Raw genomic sequence first — 18,669 nt, 5'->3', positions numbered from 1 at the left:
TAAAATGTATAAAATAGAATATCCTTAGAATAATCGTTATTATTACTATAATTTTAGTAAAACTATATTATAGTAATTATTATTACTAAAACTTCTTCGAAAATTATAACCAATTTTCCAGTGTTGTTAATGTAGGTCAACGTCAATATTCGTTCCCATAATGCAACATGCTAAATAATTGATTGCACCTCTCCGAAAAACACATTTCGTTTCGTACGGAGGAGTCATCGCGTGATTGTAGTTCTATTCATTGAAAAGTATTGCGCAAATGGACACACGGTGAATATCAATAAGAACTTTAAGGTCGTTCATACTTCTTGAAAAAGGGCGGAGAATAGTCGCGCAGAAGCCAGAACTCTCTTCGTCATGGCGAAGAACAGTCTTTTTATCGTGTTACTCAGTGTCGTGATTTCAGTTGCGTGGACAGGTAAAATTAACAATTTTAAAAATAAATATCATGTTTTCGTTTTGTTTATTACAATAGCTTCAGTCACATTCGTTGAGACATTTGTTTTCTGATTCGTGCAATGTATCACAATTGTTTGAAAATATATATTCTACTAACGTGATTAAGTGAAATGTAGTTTTATAAAGTGTTACAGTTAGTTAGGAAAGAACATGTTAAAAACAAATGACAATTGTGTAATGAAATGGGTATTAATAGAAATATGCTTTATGAAAATTTGGTTAGAGTCTTAAATATTTATGTATTTAAAGAATAATTTTCTTCATTGTGAGATACAATAAATAAATATTAAAGAATTGTATCTGGTCGATACATGTTCTTGAAAAATAACAATTTCTGATTTTAGAGAAATATTATTTAAATTTTATATGATACAAGATTACTTGAGATCGATATGTTTCAAACTTTATACATTAGTACTTAGATACACCTATGATTTTAACATCGATTTAACATAATAACTTTTTATTGCGTTCCAAGATTAAGCAGACTTTTTACTGGACATGTGCAGTGCACATATCACGTATTTTCGAAATCTATGAACGGCTATACCTTTTGATAAAAGAAATATCAACTTTGAATTTGAGTTGAAAATTTATAAAATCAATTAACTTTAGTTATTGTTTGTGTAACCTTATCCAATTTTTTTTTACTTTAATTATTTACTTTATTAAATTTATAAAAATTACAATTTCCAAACAACTATCGTTAAAAAAAGTATCGCAAAAGCTAAACAGAGGTTAAAACAATAAACTATTTGCGCTAATGTAAATATTCGCTCTGAATAATAACGTTCCATAAAATTAGAAATATTTGATGCATAACACGACTATATTATTATGACAAATTTTATCATTTTCCAAATATTAATTACCTTCATACTTTTAAAAAACATGTTAATATAGTCAGCGTCAGTTAAAGAAAGAATACATTTCATTAAAAAATTTAGCATATCTGTGACACATATGTTAAGTAAAATATTAATAATATGATAAGATTATAAAAATTAAAAAAATATAAATTCTATTCAATACAGTTTTTATAAACAAATAATATAATAAATAATATTTAGCTGTTACAGTTACATACATTGAATTTTTACTCAACTCCATTTTCTAATTCTAATTAAAGGCTATTGAATTTTTGATAATGGAAATAAGAATTCCAGATGTTAAACAAATAAATAATTTCTCGTGCCTAATATCTAAGCCTGTAATAGATCGTCCAAGTTGACTTAAAAAAAGATCTAAACTTAAGTTTAAAAATTAAATCAGATTCGTTACTACATATTAATATTAGCAATAGATTCATAGTGTCCAATATCATTAAAAAATTGTTAAGCCATAAGAAAAAACATCCGCGTTAAAATTTTTTTTATCGATTATGTTCTTTCCAACAAGTTGAGACTGAACGAGAATGAAGCCACATCCAGAGGAAGTATTGCGTCCTCTATATGTCACTTAAAAACACTTCTCATTTTCTAGATGATCGCACTCTTCTCACAGAAGAAGAGGAACGACGATGGAACACGCCACCGGAGCTCATACCAGAGGAAGTCATCAAGTCTAACATGAAGAACGGACGATCGTTGTCTATTCCGATTACGGCGAATATTAACTTGAACACGGGAAACAATGCGCATTCTTTAGGCTTTCAAGTAGGCCCTGGGGGTGTCAGCTACTCCGAGAGTAACAGCTTCAACCAACCGTAAGTCTTTATAATCAGGACTACGTAGAAAACTATGTACCGTGTGTTCGACAACAGGTGGAAGACAATTTAGAGAGATTCCATGATGTAAAACGAAAGTCAAGAGTATAAGAATTACAGTTTGAATTTTGTTTTTGAATTAATTAAAATAAGCAAAAATAATCTATTATTCATTAATAGTTTATAGTTTAAGTGAATTATTCATTACGTTAATGATTATTCTGAAGTAACGGCTAATAGTGATGCTCGTAAGAGATTCATTCATGTACCGCCAACAGTAAGTTTTAATGGTTACTAATTTTAAAATAAAATAAAAAACGCAGTTTCTTAACTATTGATTTTTATTTTATATCGTTATAAAGTATCACTCTTTATGTTTTTTCACAGATAAATGACATAGGCAATTTTGATACGCTTTTAATAGCGACTTCATCACGTTCGTCGAATATAAAATTATTATAACAGTGAAATTAATTTTTTATTCATAAATTTACTAATGAGCTACAGTTTACATATAAAAATAATAGAAAGATTCACAAAACTATTTTAGCACTTTACAAAAGCATATATTTAACATTTTTTATTTCAGTCAATAGTTTTTCAGGTATTTGACTAAATATGTTGCTCACCTGTAACTTCAAAGACTACTTTCATAACTTCAAAATAAACGACGATCGCAGATATAAAAATATGTCAATATTTCGTTTAGCACTGTCACGTAAGAAGCGGATAAAAGTAGGAGCTTCTCAGTTGCCAGGTTTTCCATATTATTACACAGTTACTTGCAATAAGTCATTAATTTAAAAAAATATTCCATTCTTACTGAATCACAGTTTCTATATAACTCACTTTTCTAATATAACGTCTTACTTTAAGATTTATTTAATGTTTGTTTCTAAATTACATTGATAACATAAGCAATAAATATTTTTTTAGCATTATGACGCAAAGTCAATCGGTGTCATTAGCAGCTGGTTCAGCAGGTATATCTGGTTCCGTAAGCCAAGCTGTTGGCCAATATTATCCTGTTCATAATATCCAAGGAAACGTAAACAGACCATCGCTCGCTATTAACGCCGCTACTTCTTCATCTACATCAACTCAAAATGGACATGCAACCACAGCTGCAGCTTCATCTGTTGGTTCTTTACATACTTCTACGTCATCGACTGCAGGAAATATCAGACCAATCCAAGGAACAATAGTCAGATTTCCAGGACAAAATAATAGATATCCGATGTGGACCAATGTCCGTCCAAATCATAATAATAACGGTAATGTCATCAATGAGCAATAAATATAGTTACATTATTGAACAACATAACTAACAGTAACGCCGTAGGTCGTAAGCCTTCAAATCAACCGAAATTGGAAATTGACGTGAAACCACACATGCCACACCAGAAAAAAAATAATGGACCTGTAGTACTGGAAATTACATCGCATCAAATACAACCACAAAATAGGAGACCAATGGTTCATATATACAAGTGGTACCCTAGGGCAGAGGATGTCGATGAACAATTTTGAATAAAAATAGGAATTAAATTCTGAAAAATATTTTATTTACATTAACATTAACAAATGTCCTCTGTGATTTGTGTAATTCTAAATTGAAATTTTTAAATTAACTTGTTGCTGAAGTATTGTTTATTTGAGATACTCCAACATTTGTAGTACACTATTACCAATGTATTTCTTATCAATTATAATTATCATTTAAAACTGTCATTTTAAAAAGAAATGTAAGAGAAGCTGATATAATTGAAACATATTTATTTAAATATAAGTATTTATAATATCAAATGCAGTTTTTTAAATGTAAATATATATAAATAAAACGTGCTTTTAATATCAAGGAGTCTTATAGTGAAGTTATTAAACTATTCCAAAATGATCTGTATCGTACAGACAAAACAATGGGTTACTGAAGGGTCTACTCTACGTATATAAATTTAATAAACACTACAATCTATCAACAAAAACTATATATGTATATTACATTTATACAAAATTAAACAAATAAATACAATGTTCTGTCAACAATGTATATAGATTTAAAAATATAAAATCTCGTCTTTTTTATACAGATTTTCATTATTCAATATTTATGATGCTAGACATTGATGCTTTAAACACTATAAATCTTTTGTATGTAACTGCACTTTGTATGTAAAATAGTAAGACTGTATCCTTTCAATATAATGTTATATATTTAATATCTTTATAGCAATGTAGATTCATATAAGTTTTTCAATCTTTCATAATCTCCTTCTAAACATTACACAAATGTGAATCTCGAAGTGTCATTATACAATTTATGTATGTGTTAAATGTTTGTCTGATTATCATCAGGCAAACCATCTTTGTGTTGATTTCGTGCAGGTACTTCCCCAGAATCAACTTGAAACATGTACTCTACGAGATCTACTACACGGTGAGCATAACCATATTCATTGTCATACCTGTAAACATTTTTATAGAATCATAAAATATTTTAATTAATGAAATTCAATTTTGTACATATTATAAGTATGTAAGTGATTCATATAGAAAATAAACCAATATTAAATGTTGTATATAAGTTCAATGTGACAAATTATTTGGCAAAAAAAAGTTTTCTTGAAGTGTTTAATTTGTACTGTAATTATTGATGTAAAATTTAATAAAATTACCAGGCAACAACTTTGATGAATGTACTTGTTTGTGGAATACCAGCTTTCGCATCAAATATACATGAATAACTTGTATTGTTGAAATCAGATGATACACAGTCATCATCTGTATAACCAAGAATATTTTTTAGAGTATTTTCTGATGCAATCTGCATTGCTTCCTTTATTTCTTCATATGTTGTCGGTTTATTCACTCTGACATAGAGATTTTACATACACAGATTTTTAATTATTATTTTATATGTATTATAAGCTATTAAAAATATAAAATCGCGTCTTGTAATGTATTTCTCAGTCTTTATTATCAAAGAAAGTATAAATTCTATCAGTTAATAATATATTTTGCATATAAATATGAAACTATTTTATAAGTAATGCATTCATTAGGTGTGTTCCTTACTGCTATACTATTATTTATTATCTTTTAAAAAGATCACATTACTTATGGAACAGCCCTTTATGTTACCTGAAAGTCATGTCGCATAATGAAACATTTGAGACTGGTACTCTGAAAGCTATTGCAGAAATCTTCCCTTTGAGTTCAGGGATAATTTTGTCCAATGATTTAGCTGCACCCGAAGATGTTGGAATAATGTTTTGCACAGCACCTCTTCCATCTCTCCATAACTATGATAAAAATATACTATTTTACTATTTTAATTCCATATAGAATATAAAATATTACTACACAAAGAAAATTATTTTATAAAAAAAGAGAGAATTTTATTCGGAATAAATAGTTGAAAATGTTCTTATTAAATAAAGAATTTTTAATTTAAAGTTTTATAGTTAAGACAATCAATGTAATTGATAGTAGTATTAATCAAAAGAATGAATATTTACCTTTCCTCTTTCTATAGGACCATCTAGAATTCTTTGTGATGGCGTTAAAGCATGTACACTAGTGATCATGACCTCAATAACTTCAAAGTTATCATGCATAACTTGTATAATTGGAGCTGCACAATTTGTTGTGCAAGAAGCAGCTGATATTATTTTACTTGCTATTGGATCATAACATGTATGATTTATACCATAAACTATCATCGGTGCATCAACAGAAGGTGCAGTAATAATAACCCTTTTAGCTCCACCATCCATGTGTAACTAAAATCATAAATATTTTATTATAATGTATCTTATATATAGAATTCCTAATATTAAAATGTAATTAAAAGAATCATACATTGTTCATTAAAATGTTGGTTGAAATTACAAATACTATTCATTAAATGAGTATCGGATTTACTATAATCTCTACACATTGTATTTAAATGGTTTACATATGTATATATATTACAAATCTAATAAAAAATATACATCCAATTCTTTATTACATATACATAGTAAATAAATAAATAATAATAACACAAAAATTTCTTACACCTGCTTTGTCCAATGTATTAAATACTCCAGTAGCTTCAATTACATAAATAACGCCTGCATCTTTCCATCTTATTTTGCTTGGATTTTTTTCTTGTGATGTAGCAATCTTTTTATCTTTAATAAAAACAATAACATATTAAGTATTTCAATATTTCTAAATTACAGACTATGTTGGACAATTTTCACAACTTAAATTTTACACTAAAGTAATGAAACTTATCAGTAAAATATAAATTAAATGAATTATTCAGTTTTGTTCTCAATTTAATATTTTTGAATATTCAAATTTAATTTAAATTAAACTATAATACACGATTTTATTAAATGTAAAAACGAAGCATTGTAAAATATACATACCTGCAACAATAATATGTCCGTTTTCACATTCCAATTTTAAAGGATAAGTGCCGTGAGTAGAATCATATTTAAATAAATATATCATATAATCAGTTGTAATATAAGGATCATTAATCATTTTAACCTATTAAAATATATAATTTGTGTTCACTGAGCATAGAAAATGTGTGCATTTTAAATAATTAACATTACTTCAATATTCTTTTCTATGCAGGCACGAAGACACATTCTTCCTATTCTACCAAATCCATTAATTCCTACCACTGCCATGACATTAACGCCAAGTTATTAATTATTATTGATACTTATTAAATTACATACAAAATTTGTGTATTATTCAGTTAGTTGCTACTATTGTATCGTAATCAATAACGCGAATTTGTTTGCGAAATGTTTCTAAAGTGACGTAAACTTTGAAACACGAAGTTTCATGATTATAACATTTGCAGTATTGCACAAAGAAATCGTTATAAAACCATGTCTGACTTAATAGATAAAATTAGTATTGCATTTAGACTAGTTGGAATAAAATAATTAAATTAATAAAAACATTTACTAAAATGAATTATTATACAGAAACTTTACTGTTTTCCTTTTACATTATTTTAGAGATCAGTAACAAATAATACCAATTATCTCTATGTAATATTTTTTTAACTTATTTTACTAAAACACCTATATGTATAAACATAGGAATAAATATAAAACGGAGATTAGTTTTAATACTTTTGTAAAGAAATATTTCATGTTATTGTGTGGATAATATATTACGTCCAGAGTTGATTACTAATTAATTCGAATTTTAAAGTTCCATTAATGCTTAATATATAAGATCTAATATATAAGATCTATTAATGCTTATTATCAAACGGAAACGAAAATAATCATAAATAATGGCGATTAATTTAATCAATTTCAGAAATTAATCATTATCCTTTTATTATAGATAAGTATTTATTCTAAAAATACTCATTACTAATTATTAAATGTTTGTCTTTACTCAAAATGTAATAGAAATTTTTTTTTGTATGTAAATATTTCTTTAAATTTTGTAATACCATGGAGAAATACAACAAATATTTAATATTTGAATTATTAATTATTAATCTAATTGATATTATTTTTATTTAATATTGTTATTAATCTATTGCCGATTGAAATAACTAAACTAAGCGTTAATCTATTTGCCGATTAAATATCTACTATAGCTATTATATTATGATTATATTTAGGTCAATAATGATGAATAAAACAGTATAGAAAGCTTCCGCGAGTACAATTTAATTAATTTTTTAAGCAATTTTCTGTTTCCTTCATTTTGATGTAAAGAACGTTATAACTATGATTACTATTTATACATTTTATTAAAGTCCGTTGCATTGCTTGAGATATTTTAATTACATACATAAATATTGCTTTATTAAGTACGAATTATTTCAAATACAAAACTCTAAATAAATTTCATTTAAAAATGAAACAATGTCTTCTTGAATCAATTGTATTGTCTATATGTTCACGAACAACAGAGTGTAAAATATATTTTTTAGTTACAGAATAATTATATTTTTAATTTCATTTTAAGAACGATAATATTTAATAGTAGAAATAACAGTAATTTTAATAATTTGATTTTCCAATGTAATCATTTTTAAACGTTTGCATATTTTTAATTTTAAATTAAATGCACTAACTCTGAAATTTTACATTTTAAATGAAAATATAGAGATCAGTTTTCTAATTTATAGTATGTCACTGATACAGAATAAACAACTTACGTGCTTTGAATATTTAGTGTGCTTATGTTATTATCTGGTATTGAATGAGAGTCGTAAATTCCGTGTGTTTCTTCTGTGTAAATATGAGTTCTTATGAATACTAATCATTGTACAAGTTGTCGTTGCTTGGTACTGAGAATCCAATATCAACAAGCTAGACGACAGAATTATACTGACGGCATTATTTGATTGCCAGTCTCGTCTTTTCAGTGATGGAAGTCACTTCAATATGACAAGAGAAAAGATAGAATAAGCGTTCATTTTAATATTTCAAAATTGTAACATTTCATTGAAGTGATTGAACGGTAAGTACCACAATATCTACTAATAAAAAAAATTGAAGTAAATTTTCTATTTTAATAATACATTTACAGCAATGAATATGATGCATGCATTGTTAATTTCTTACAAGGAATGTTGATGTCGTCAAGATATTTTAGCACAATTGTTTTAATCAAATATTAATGATTGATCGAAGATTAAAATAATTTAGAAAATCTATAAAACATGAAAAGTCGATTACACGAAGCTAAAGTAAAGAAAAAAAATGCAAGTATGTACAAACGTAAATATCCCAAAATGTAGTAAATTTTGTAAGTATTATTATTTTATTCGGAATAATTGATTGCCTAAACCATTCTAAATTTAGGATAATTATTATGAGACACATGGCTCGAGACTGGATATTTTATATTAACAATAAGATCGTTGATCGACAGCATTCACCAGGAGGGACGAGAATTCGGAAATTATTTTAAAATATATAAGTGCGCGAAAGCTTCGAAGTATTCGCATCATTATATGCTACAAATGTCTTACAATAAGATAGAATGATAGAAAGATTTATGTATTAATGAAGGAAAGATCATACGTATCGTTAATCTGAGTTAATATTACTTTGAGAAATATTCATAGTTGTATAACATATCAGTGTCGATGCTATTTTCTCTTAGATAAAAGGAAATTAATATATGCGACTTTAAAATGCAGATCTCCTTCATTAGAAATCTAAATATCGTTTCACATGAAAATAAACTGCGTAAAACGAGTTTGATTTTCTTTAAATAGCTTTAACGTATTTATGAACATCACTTCGTCGTAGATAAACGATACTTATGTATTTCAATGTAGACGTATCTGTTACGACGTCGCATTTATATTTATATTTCTAAATTTTTAAGAGAAAATGTTGACTTCAACGTATGAAATATTTCTCAATGTAATTTATATATTAATTATCACGTTCTCAGTACCGGCAGTGAAGTAGGGCAATGATATTTGTAACTTCGGTTAATATTAATTGATATCTATTCCATGCGAATTACATTTTTTGATGACGTGCGTAGTAAATATAACAAAGACGTCTCTGGAAAAATTCTATAATAAATACTTTCGTAGGTTTCGGGAATGCGTAATTTTGTAAGATTCGCGTAATAATTTTTGACTGCTTCGGATATGTATTAACTTTTGCTAGCTAACATTAGATTTTTAAGAAAAGTATAATCTGTTAATTTTATTGATTCATTAATATGTATGCGACGTTTTCGGCGTAGGTAGTAAAATTCTATACTTAATAGAACAACCGCGATGTTTTTACAATTCTAAATTTTTTCACTATAATAATAGTTCACTATTAGAATTCTAAATGTTTTCGTTATTATAATAGGAGTCAGCAATCATCAGGGGTCCTTTTCACTTCGGTGATTCGTGCTCTTTAAGGACTTTTTGATGAGAAGGTGACTTTATTCATTCAATTCACAAACTGTATGTTCGTAATCGCACAAAATATTTTCACATTTCGTTGCTCACGGCTGACTAAATTAATAATGTACTTCTCGGTATTTTCACTTTTATTAGAACTTTTTGGCGTGTTAGTTTAGAATAATAATTTTGTACTACTTATTTTAAATAAATCTTTACATGCACGAGACAATGAATATTATTTATTGTAATGTTTATTTAAGAAATCGTTTGGGAATAAGAAATATAATGCGAGTCGTATAAGTATAAAACAATAACTTTTTATTTGTTCCTTATTTTTAATTTAATTTCAATAATGAAAAATATATTTTTCTTAATAAATTGTAAACGAATTTTCGAACAATTGCGTAAGGTCTTCCTCGGACTGTTCTCTTGGCGCTAATTTTGTAATACGATGCTGGAAACAAATGAAAAAATGTCGTGTTGAATGTTATGTTGATAATAAGCGCGAAAAAATGTATTATGGTGATATGTATTAGAATTTAATATAAATTCGTCGTTACTCAAATCTAAACGATGAAATGTTTGTAAAAGCAAGTTATGACACAATTATAAATTTGCCATATTTAGGAGGGAAATGTGTTTATAATATGACAAATTTATATAATTGTAGTGAATAATGTATGGTGATCAATAAATCACTATTGTAAATTCAAGTGTCATTTTATATCACACATATTTAGTATAAAAATTTGAGAAAGGTAAATCTACTTATATATGACTTTAATTTATTTCTCATTCAGTATAGCAATTAATTAAACTTCCGAGAGTGTTAAAAAGATTAGTTTGTAAAATCTTCGAATCATTTTGGTTCTGAAATATTTATTTTATAAATAATAATGTGTCACAATACGATGTTCATAAATGATGTTGCACATATTACTCAAATCTTTATTAGAAACTATGACAACGCGAATTTAGGTAAATTAAACCAATTTTAAATCAAATAATATAAATAATAATATAAGTAATAGCTAAAATAGTAATTATATTCATATTTTGTTAATTAAATTCAGTTGAAGTTGCTATTTGACTAAGAATAAAATTTATCTGTAACTCGATTTATATAATCTGTTTACATTGAACTAATTTACATACTCTTACAACTGAAAATACGTTTGCAAATAAAGGTTTAATCTGGTTTGATTAAAAAGTAAAACTAATTCGAGTAACGTGCAAGGATTAATTAAGGTAATTAAAATAGTAAATGAGCAGAGTAAGATCTCACCTGTGGCAGTGTACCCTGAACCAGAGTAGGAATGTCTTCCTTTTTAAATCCTAAGTTATTCAGACCATTTTCGACTTTCATTTTTAGCATGTACTCTTTCACGGTATCGGCTAATATCTTGCCTGCGTCTTCTCTCTTTGCTCGCTTAACGTCGGCACCAAGCAATTCCGCGGCTTCTAAATGCCTTTCCGGGCAAGCACTTCCAGTGAATGCAAATACAGCGGGCGCTGATATTACTACTGAAAGACCGTGCGGTACTATAGGGTGATCTTTAGAGTAACCCTGTAACCATTTTATATTACAACATTAGAAGGACGTTATGAAGTGTCAGTAATTTTTCAATGCTTAATTTGTAAGTCTAGATACTGTATTTGCTAAAGATAAATTAAATCATATTTGAAAACATTATATTTTTAGTTCATTTTTAACATATAATCGTTAAAGAAGTTATTCAAAATTTCAACAATTGTAACGAATAGATCATCATTTATAATATCCAGTCATTATGTATAATATTATTTGAATCTAAATTAGATTTAGGTTAAATTTTCGTTTGTCATTATTTATAGTAGCTTTATAATATAATTAAACACTTATAAATTGTTTAAACTGTTGTGATAATTTTTATACATATCAATATACAGATTAATGCATATTATCAACAACATAATACTTGGTTCAACTGAATAAAATAAATGATGACTTATGTAAATATGTTTCAAGAATATAATTTTAATTACGAAATAGTCAAGCTACTTTGAAAATTGTTCATCAATTTCTATATATTCTATTCTGGCTACTTTTTAACAACACTTTAAATTGGAATTAATTTCTTATTAATATATTAGACTGTGTAATTAGGAATATCGACAATTTAATTTTCTATAGAAGGTATGGTTTCGATTAGAGATATGTTTGATATAAACAAATTTCTTACACTCATAAACTTAATTGAATATATGGCTAAACATTTTGGAAGATAAAGTTTTATTTTCGAAACTTGTATAAATGGGATTTAAAAATTTCAAAATGAAAGTTAGAAATCCTAATCTGTATTGTTTCTATTTTAGAAAGAAAATGATGAATTATGAAATTTTAATGAACATTCTGATTTCTCGCTTTTTTATGTCACTGCTACATGAAATTAATAACATAAAAAAATATTCAGTATATTTGAACAGAATTATGTTACGACCTACTAATTCAAAATGTTATAGTAAGTTACTTAAAAAGAGATTTATTTAAGAATGTCGCCTTAGAATTATAACTATACCAATTATCAATAATTATAATTAAAACTAAATTTACCTCTGGTTGAAAATTTCGTACGTTTCCGCTAATGGGATAAGAGAGACCGTGACACAAATGCACACCGGCGTTACCAAACCCAACACCCGCCATAGTACTTGCAAGATGCATGCTACTTCTAGCTTCAAGATCGTCTGGGTTATAAACAGCTCTCGCAAAATACCTATAAAAGGTGAAACACATGTAATCATTATTTACAAAATATTTATTCACAATTGAGAATATAATTTTAAATTTTATTGAATGTAATTCTATACTTTCTTTACTTATTCAAATTTAATATTTATGTACTTTATACATTAAATATCTGCTATTATTTAACAGTAAGACAAAATATATTTTTACTTCTATTTTGTATTTACAGCTGAATAAAGTAATGTAATTTCATTTACTTAACCCTAGATAACAAAATTTAAATCAGCCTTACACTATAATTAAATATTCAACTCATGGACTACAAATTAAAGACATATTTTATGTTTTTTCTATTTATTTCAAAGAAAGTGTCACAATCTAAGATATATATTATTAGTTTTTAATTAAAAAATAGAAAAGCGTTCTAAAATAACGTTTGCAGTCTTGGCACATGTTAAAAGTGTGCTCCGGAATTTTAATTCACAAAAGTCGGTAGATTGTTTAGACGAATGTTTAGTTAATTAGGATTAAGCAACGAAAAGAACTTTTAAGATGAGCGAAATCAGTACCAGGAGTTTTATTTTTTAAAAAGCGTTTGTATTTTTCGATAAGTGTTAGTTATAGTGAAATTGTGCTTACTTGCGCATTATTTGAAGAGCGTATTTTGACCATACATCACTGATAGGATTGCTGCCCTGATAAGCTGGCCTGAGAATAGGATTTGTAGGACATGGTGTCCTTTCCGAATATGGTATGGCAGTGAAGGATTCAAGGGCATGGCAGAGCACGTCAAAACCAGAATAGGCGCAGACTCTTTCTGGCATAGTCAATGTATGTTCCGGATCAATTAAGCCTAGAGTAGGTCTCAAAGCTCTGCATTCATAGATAAAAACAAATGTTGACAAATTATGTTCAATACTTTTGCGAAACATTTGGTTCTAGTTAATGTAAATACATAATTTTCTTATTCAGAAATTCATTACAAGACGTGATTCTATATGAAAAAATAAATAAAAATTCTAGAATACTATCTTTTCTTTTGAAATCTTTTTTTGAGATAAGACACAAATATAAAAATTATACATATAATTATATTTATATATATATATATATATATATATATATATATATTTATTATATTATTAAAATTATATATATTTATTATATGTATGTATGTATATATGTGTGTGTGTGTGTGTGTATGTATTTAGTTCATGTTAATTTTATATACGAATATAGAATTATCCATTTCATTATTAGGTTCAACATAATTGACTAGAATTCTTTTGATGTACTATTGACTAGTATATGTATTTATAAGATAAACAAAAGAACATATTTATATAACGATCAAATAACAAAATATTTGAATAGATGCGCGTACAATAGAAATTCTGCAGCTAAGATATCAGTATTTGTACGTTTTGTTTGCATAAATAAAGTAAAAATTATATAAATAAAGTCTATTATAAATATTTACTATTACCTATTACAAATTTTCAGAAATCTTACAGTAATTTAAGTCTTTCTACAATATTTTATGACTTACATGGTGATACAGGTATGTACAATATATTATTACTTATGCTTTATAATCCTTAAGCAATTATAATTAAATTTGAGTAACAATTTCTGTAAACAAACTACTAATAATATTTGCCAGTACAATATTAATTTAGATTTTACTTTGATATGATAAATAAGTTTTTACCTATTAGCAATACCAGTTTTAGCTTTGAGCGGTCGGTAATCAAAGATGGAGACACCTGTAGTTTCCGAACCAGTACCGGAAGTAGTGGGTACCGCTACCAGTGGTTTCAATGGCACTCGAATTGGTTTTCCTTTGCCAATAGGCGCATTCACGTAGTCCAAAAAATCTGCTTCTGGATCGCAACTATACAAATTTGCTGCCTTACAAGTATCTATCACCGAGCCACCGCCAATCTATAAGTAAATGAATATTATATTTCATTTTTATCATACTAGCGCAAGTCGGTGAAAGATGGCCCACTGTTTTTGAGAAAACAATTACATCATAAATATCATTGATACCTAATAAAACAAAATATATTTCTGACAGTAAATTGCATATACGAAGAATAGTTAAATAGGCTTCTGTGTAAGATTCAGTATACCACTAAAACAATTGAAAATTTTGATATTTGACAATTTAAATGAGATCGGCCTATTTCAGTTGCAGGACTATTTTACCCGGAATTAATATCTTAAAAATGATTTCATAAAAATGTTCAATATACTTAGCATGACAGAATTAAAAATTTGAGAAAGATAACTCTATATATGACTTTAATTTATTTTTCATTCATTCTAGCAATTAATTAAACTCCTGAGAGTATTAACAAAATTAATTTACGAAATCTTCAAAACATTTTGGATATCTTACCGCTATAAAGGCATCGAATTTCCCACGTATGGCACAATCGATAGCATCCTGAAGGCTTTTCTCTGTAGGTTCAACGCGTACCTTATCGTAGACCTCAAATTCTATACCAGCTTTCGTAAGACTATCCATAGCAGTTTTAACAGGTGTTAGATTCGTTAAATTCGAATCCGTCATTAAACATGCCTTCTTTGCGTCTAAATTTTGCATATCCATACCCAGTTCTCTGGTGACACCAACGCCATATCGTATCGTGGAACAGGCCATCTGCAATTACCTTTAATTTGTTTTATAACGGAATCAGTAAGCAGTGCATTTAAAAATCAATTATTATGTTTATATTTATTATTATAAATATTTAAAATATTAAATATTCTGTGCTTTAAGTTCGATATCGTTAATCGATTTTAAATGTTTTAAAAAAACTTCTTTGCTTTTGACAAATTACTTCCAATTCTTTCGCAATTAATTTGAGGAATTATACCGTACATTCAAGAATGCAGAAACAAGTTCATTTGATTTTGCATTCTGTATCCATTATTTACAACAATTTAAGTTCTTAAAAATACTAAAAGCTATTAAAATTCCAAATTAAATTTTTAATGGAAGAAAGTTAAAAAGAGTTCGAAAAAAATTTGGAAATATTTATCGTAACGATGCTAGTTGGAATTTCTGATACGCACGTTTCTTTCTTGTACCTTTATGTTAATTTTTACGTTATTAATTTTTTGTTATTTTTAGACTGCATTAAAGGAATTAAAAACAATGAAATAAACAAACGAACGCATAATAAACCTAAATTTTACTATTATCGTTGTACAACAACTTTATTTATAAAAGTATAATTGTATATTTACTTGAATAATGATACTAATTGAATTAAACTGCGCCAAATATCCGTATACAACTGTAAACGTAGCGTTTCAAAATATGTTATCTCAGTAAATATTGATTACGTTCATGTTTTGCAACGATATGGTTATTAACAGAAGTAAGTGCTGATTAATGCATGTCGAAGAATCATCTTCGTTTCTCATTTATGAGTTGTGTTACATATTTTATTAATGCCTACCTCAAAGGCATATTCCTTTTGTGGTGTAGCATTTGCAACTGTGCTACGAACTCTTGCTAGTTCGTGTCTAGTCGTGCCTTCCACATGAGCATGAGCTGGACATTTGCATCTATAAAGAAGTAATTTAATTAAAAAACGTTGAAATATTATCTGTCGAAGTATTATGCTATGTATATTATCAAGACAAAGGCAGAAGCATAATATATGCAAAATTGGTATCTATGGAACCGCTAAAGATAATGTACTTCAACATTCGGAAAATTTATTTAATAATATTTCCATGATATAAAATCTTTCAATTGTCAAAAACACAATTTGTAAATTATAATAAAATATATTCAAAATACGTATTTATTTGGCCACTAAATATAATACAATTAAATATTCGAAAAGTTTTATTCATAATAAATCTTTGTTATAAATACGTTAAATATCCAAACACACATTTTAGTAAAAAAATTTAAAGTATTTAGGTCAGTGTTTGTAATTATAATTTCTTCCCATACATTAGCATGTACAATTACAAGGTACTCCAAATAGTACTATTTAAAGAGAATGTATAAATATTTATATATCTTTTCGAATATCATTTTCAATGCATACCTAGTGTTCCTTCGTTAAAATATACTGCAATTATATATATTTAATTTGTAAAAACTCCAAATTTTTCGACGAATTTTATCATTTTATATAGAAATTATAATATTTATTACTTAGCACACGTAAATAGTAAATACAGCGCAGTAATAGATACGTATACATACGTAAACAAATGTAAATTTTTAACATAACAATGTATGTAAAAAGTAATATACAAAATATACATAAAATAATACTTAATATAAGTACATATAAAAAAAAACAAATAAAACCTGTTTTAACGTCCTAATTCAATGAAACTATACTTAAGAGTTTTAAATTAACAATATTTTCTTAAGTCTGCTTTACTACAGTGTACTGAATGTAGCGATCGTTTTATTATCAAAATAGTCCAATAGTTTATCTGCTTAGGTACAATATTGATGACATAGTTCCACTGAAGTGTTTCTTCGTGCAAATCTCTTTAAATTGTCAACGTCACAAGCTTATAAAACTATTATTAATATTTACTTACGACTGGGAGGAAATGACCTGTAGCAGTTCAACGACACGTCTTCGAGGATACATTTTCTAATAAAAGAAAGCAGAACAATAGAACAGATTAGTAATTTGAAGAAAAATCAGTGATTTGGAACACATGTGATTTCGTCGTTGATATCTTGTGCTCCGTTCTCCGGCGACTGGTCGTACACTCTCTTCTTTGCCTCTTGTTATCCGTGCATGTTGATGCGATAGCACCACATACGTACACAGCGCAAACAGTGCCGTATCAATTTTCATAATCACATTCGTATGAAAATTTTCGAGTAGAAGAAAATGACTTAATCATTAATACGTTACAGATGAAAATGATAAAGAATAATTTGTCGAATGTATTGAGAATTTTGTGAAATTCTCAACAGCAGCTTGATCAAATTTTGATAAACATTTTAATATGTATGATAAGTATGTTGAATTTCTTTCATTTCTAATAAATTGATTTATTATAGAATCCTAATTTCGAAGTACATACTAATTATTTATAATATAGTATATCGATTTAAAACATATTTTTCGAATGGAAAACATATATTGTGAAAGTTCAATAATGTTTCTTAAATCACATTAGAATTGTTAGAATGATATTATACATTCTACCTTTGCGTTTATTACGTATTTAATCATTTAAAATTAAATTTTGATCTTCACAAAACGTACTTACGATATTACAAGTGAAGTTTCGTTTCATACGATCATTTATCTATATGCTGTTTGATTATCTCTTTTATTTAGTATTTGCGTTATCACACTGTGTTGACAGACCAATTCAAAACGTTAATATATAAACAGTAGCAACCACTTTAACACATTCGCTACCAGCGTCACATGTTTGTGACGGCTGTAATCTTATATTTTACATAATGAAAATGAAATTAATCCTATCCCATCTTAGATATTGTTATTAGAAATTATAATCTAAGACATTATATTTAGGAACTCAATGACTCGTTTCAGTTTCATTTTTCTAATATTTTGTTTAAAAGATTTATTCGATTGAAGCAAATATTATAATTGAGGGTGCCGTCACCGAAATAAGCTCTGGTAGCGAACGTGCTAAGAATGTGTCACTAATTACTGTCTGCGCTTTACCTCTGGTAACATCCCAATCAGACCAGACAGGTTGTTCAATGATTGAAAATTAACAGAATAACGGATAAGATAAATTGCTTGAAGGAATTAAGAAAATATTTATACAAACTCAAAACTGTATCTTTATATCCTAAATCTATACATATACTTATACTTGAAAAAAATAATG

At 27.2% G+C, this 18,669-nt stretch overlaps 3 protein-coding genes across 6 annotated transcripts; 1 reads left to right on the top strand and 2 right to left on the bottom strand.

Annotated features, from left to right (window-relative positions):
- The first annotated feature begins 302 nt into the window (after positions 1 to 302).
- Positions 303 to 4,031, top strand: LOC116426188 (uncharacterized). Its single transcript, XM_031974809.2, has 4 exons — positions 303 to 427; positions 1,951 to 2,173; positions 3,110 to 3,447; positions 3,516 to 4,031. The coding sequence occupies exons 1-4, from the start codon at positions 367 to 369 to the stop codon at positions 3,701 to 3,703; spliced, it is 810 nt and encodes a 269-aa protein (XP_031830669.2). The 5' UTR covers positions 303 to 366; the 3' UTR covers positions 3,704 to 4,031.
- A 129-nt stretch (positions 4,032 to 4,160) lies between these two features.
- LOC116426187 (glyceraldehyde-3-phosphate dehydrogenase) lies at positions 4,161 to 8,362 on the bottom strand. 3 transcript variants are annotated; one of them, XM_076372537.1, is made up of 6 exons: positions 8,283 to 8,362; positions 6,233 to 6,348; positions 5,692 to 5,955; positions 5,315 to 5,475; positions 4,849 to 5,043; positions 4,161 to 4,638 (listed from the first exon to the last, which is right to left on the bottom strand). In XM_076372537.1, the coding sequence occupies exons 3-6, from the start codon at positions 5,947 to 5,949 to the stop codon at positions 4,503 to 4,505; spliced, it is 750 nt and encodes a 249-aa protein (XP_076228652.1). In that variant the 5' UTR covers positions 5,950 to 5,955; positions 6,233 to 6,348; positions 8,283 to 8,362; the 3' UTR covers positions 4,161 to 4,502. The 3 variants fall into 3 exon arrangements, with proteins under 3 accessions (XP_076228652.1, XP_076228654.1, XP_076228653.1); XM_076372539.1 differs by lacking the exon at positions 8,283 to 8,362 and adding an exon at positions 6,913 to 7,083; XM_076372538.1 differs by lacking the exon at positions 8,283 to 8,362 and adding an exon at positions 6,784 to 6,840.
- On the bottom strand, positions 6,589 to 17,605 carry LOC116426186 (Type III alcohol dehydrogenase). Of its 2 annotated transcripts, XM_031974804.2 has the most exons (9): positions 17,386 to 17,605; positions 16,272 to 16,380; positions 15,203 to 15,466; positions 14,510 to 14,742; positions 13,438 to 13,671; positions 12,664 to 12,826; positions 11,356 to 11,637; positions 8,367 to 10,524; positions 6,589 to 6,715 (listed from the first exon to the last, which is right to left on the bottom strand). In XM_031974804.2, the coding sequence occupies exons 1-8, from the start codon at positions 17,436 to 17,438 to the stop codon at positions 10,441 to 10,443; spliced, it is 1,422 nt and encodes a 473-aa protein (XP_031830664.2). In that variant the 5' UTR covers positions 17,439 to 17,605; the 3' UTR covers positions 6,589 to 6,715; positions 8,367 to 10,440. The 2 variants fall into 2 exon arrangements, with proteins under 2 accessions (XP_031830664.2, XP_031830665.2); XM_031974805.2 differs by lacking the exon at positions 6,589 to 6,715 and having other exon boundaries at positions 10,366 to 10,524; positions 15,203 to 15,476; positions 17,386 to 17,404.
- Between the last annotated feature and the right edge of the window lie 1,064 nt (positions 17,606 to 18,669).

Source organism: Nomia melanderi, chromosome 12 (assembly GCF_051020985.1).
Source record: "Nomia melanderi isolate GNS246 chromosome 12, iyNomMela1, whole genome shotgun sequence".
Taxonomy (NCBI): domain Eukaryota; kingdom Metazoa; phylum Arthropoda; class Insecta; order Hymenoptera; family Halictidae; genus Nomia; species Nomia melanderi.
The sequence above is the reverse complement of the archived record's forward strand: the minus strand, read 5'-3'. Positions and strand labels throughout refer to the sequence as shown.

Coding starts and splice junctions, on each gene's coding strand:
- LOC116426186 (XM_031974804.2), bottom strand. CDS start 17,438: ATGTATCCTCGAAGACGTGTCGTTGAACTGCTACAGGTCATTTCCTCC. Junction 14,743..15,202: donor AATTCGATGCCTTTATAGCG/GTAAGATATCCA, acceptor ATTTACTTATAG/ATTGGCGGTGGCTCGGTGAT. Junction 12,827..13,437: donor GCTCTTCAAATAATGCGCAA/GTAAGCACAATT, acceptor CACCTTTTATAG/GTATTTTGCGAGAGCTGTTT.
- LOC116426187 (XM_076372537.1), bottom strand. CDS start 5,949: ATGGATGGTGGAGCTAAAAGGGTTATTATTACTGCACCTTCTGTTGAT. Junction 5,476..5,691: donor GTCCTATAGAAAGAGGAAAG/GTAAATATTCAT, acceptor TTTTTATCATAG/TTATGGAGAGATGGAAGAGG. Junction 4,639..4,848: donor TTCATCAAAGTTGTTGCCTG/GTAATTTTATTA, acceptor AAATGTTTACAG/GTATGACAATGAATATGGTT.
- LOC116426188 (XM_031974809.2), top strand. CDS start 367: ATGGCGAAGAACAGTCTTTTTATCGTGTTACTCAGTGTCGTGATTTCA. Junction 2,174..3,109: donor AGTAACAGCTTCAACCAACC/GTAAGTCTTTAT, acceptor ATATTTTTTTAG/CATTATGACGCAAAGTCAAT. Junction 3,448..3,515: donor TCCAAATCATAATAATAACG/GTAATGTCATCA, acceptor GTAACGCCGTAG/GTCGTAAGCCTTCAAATCAA.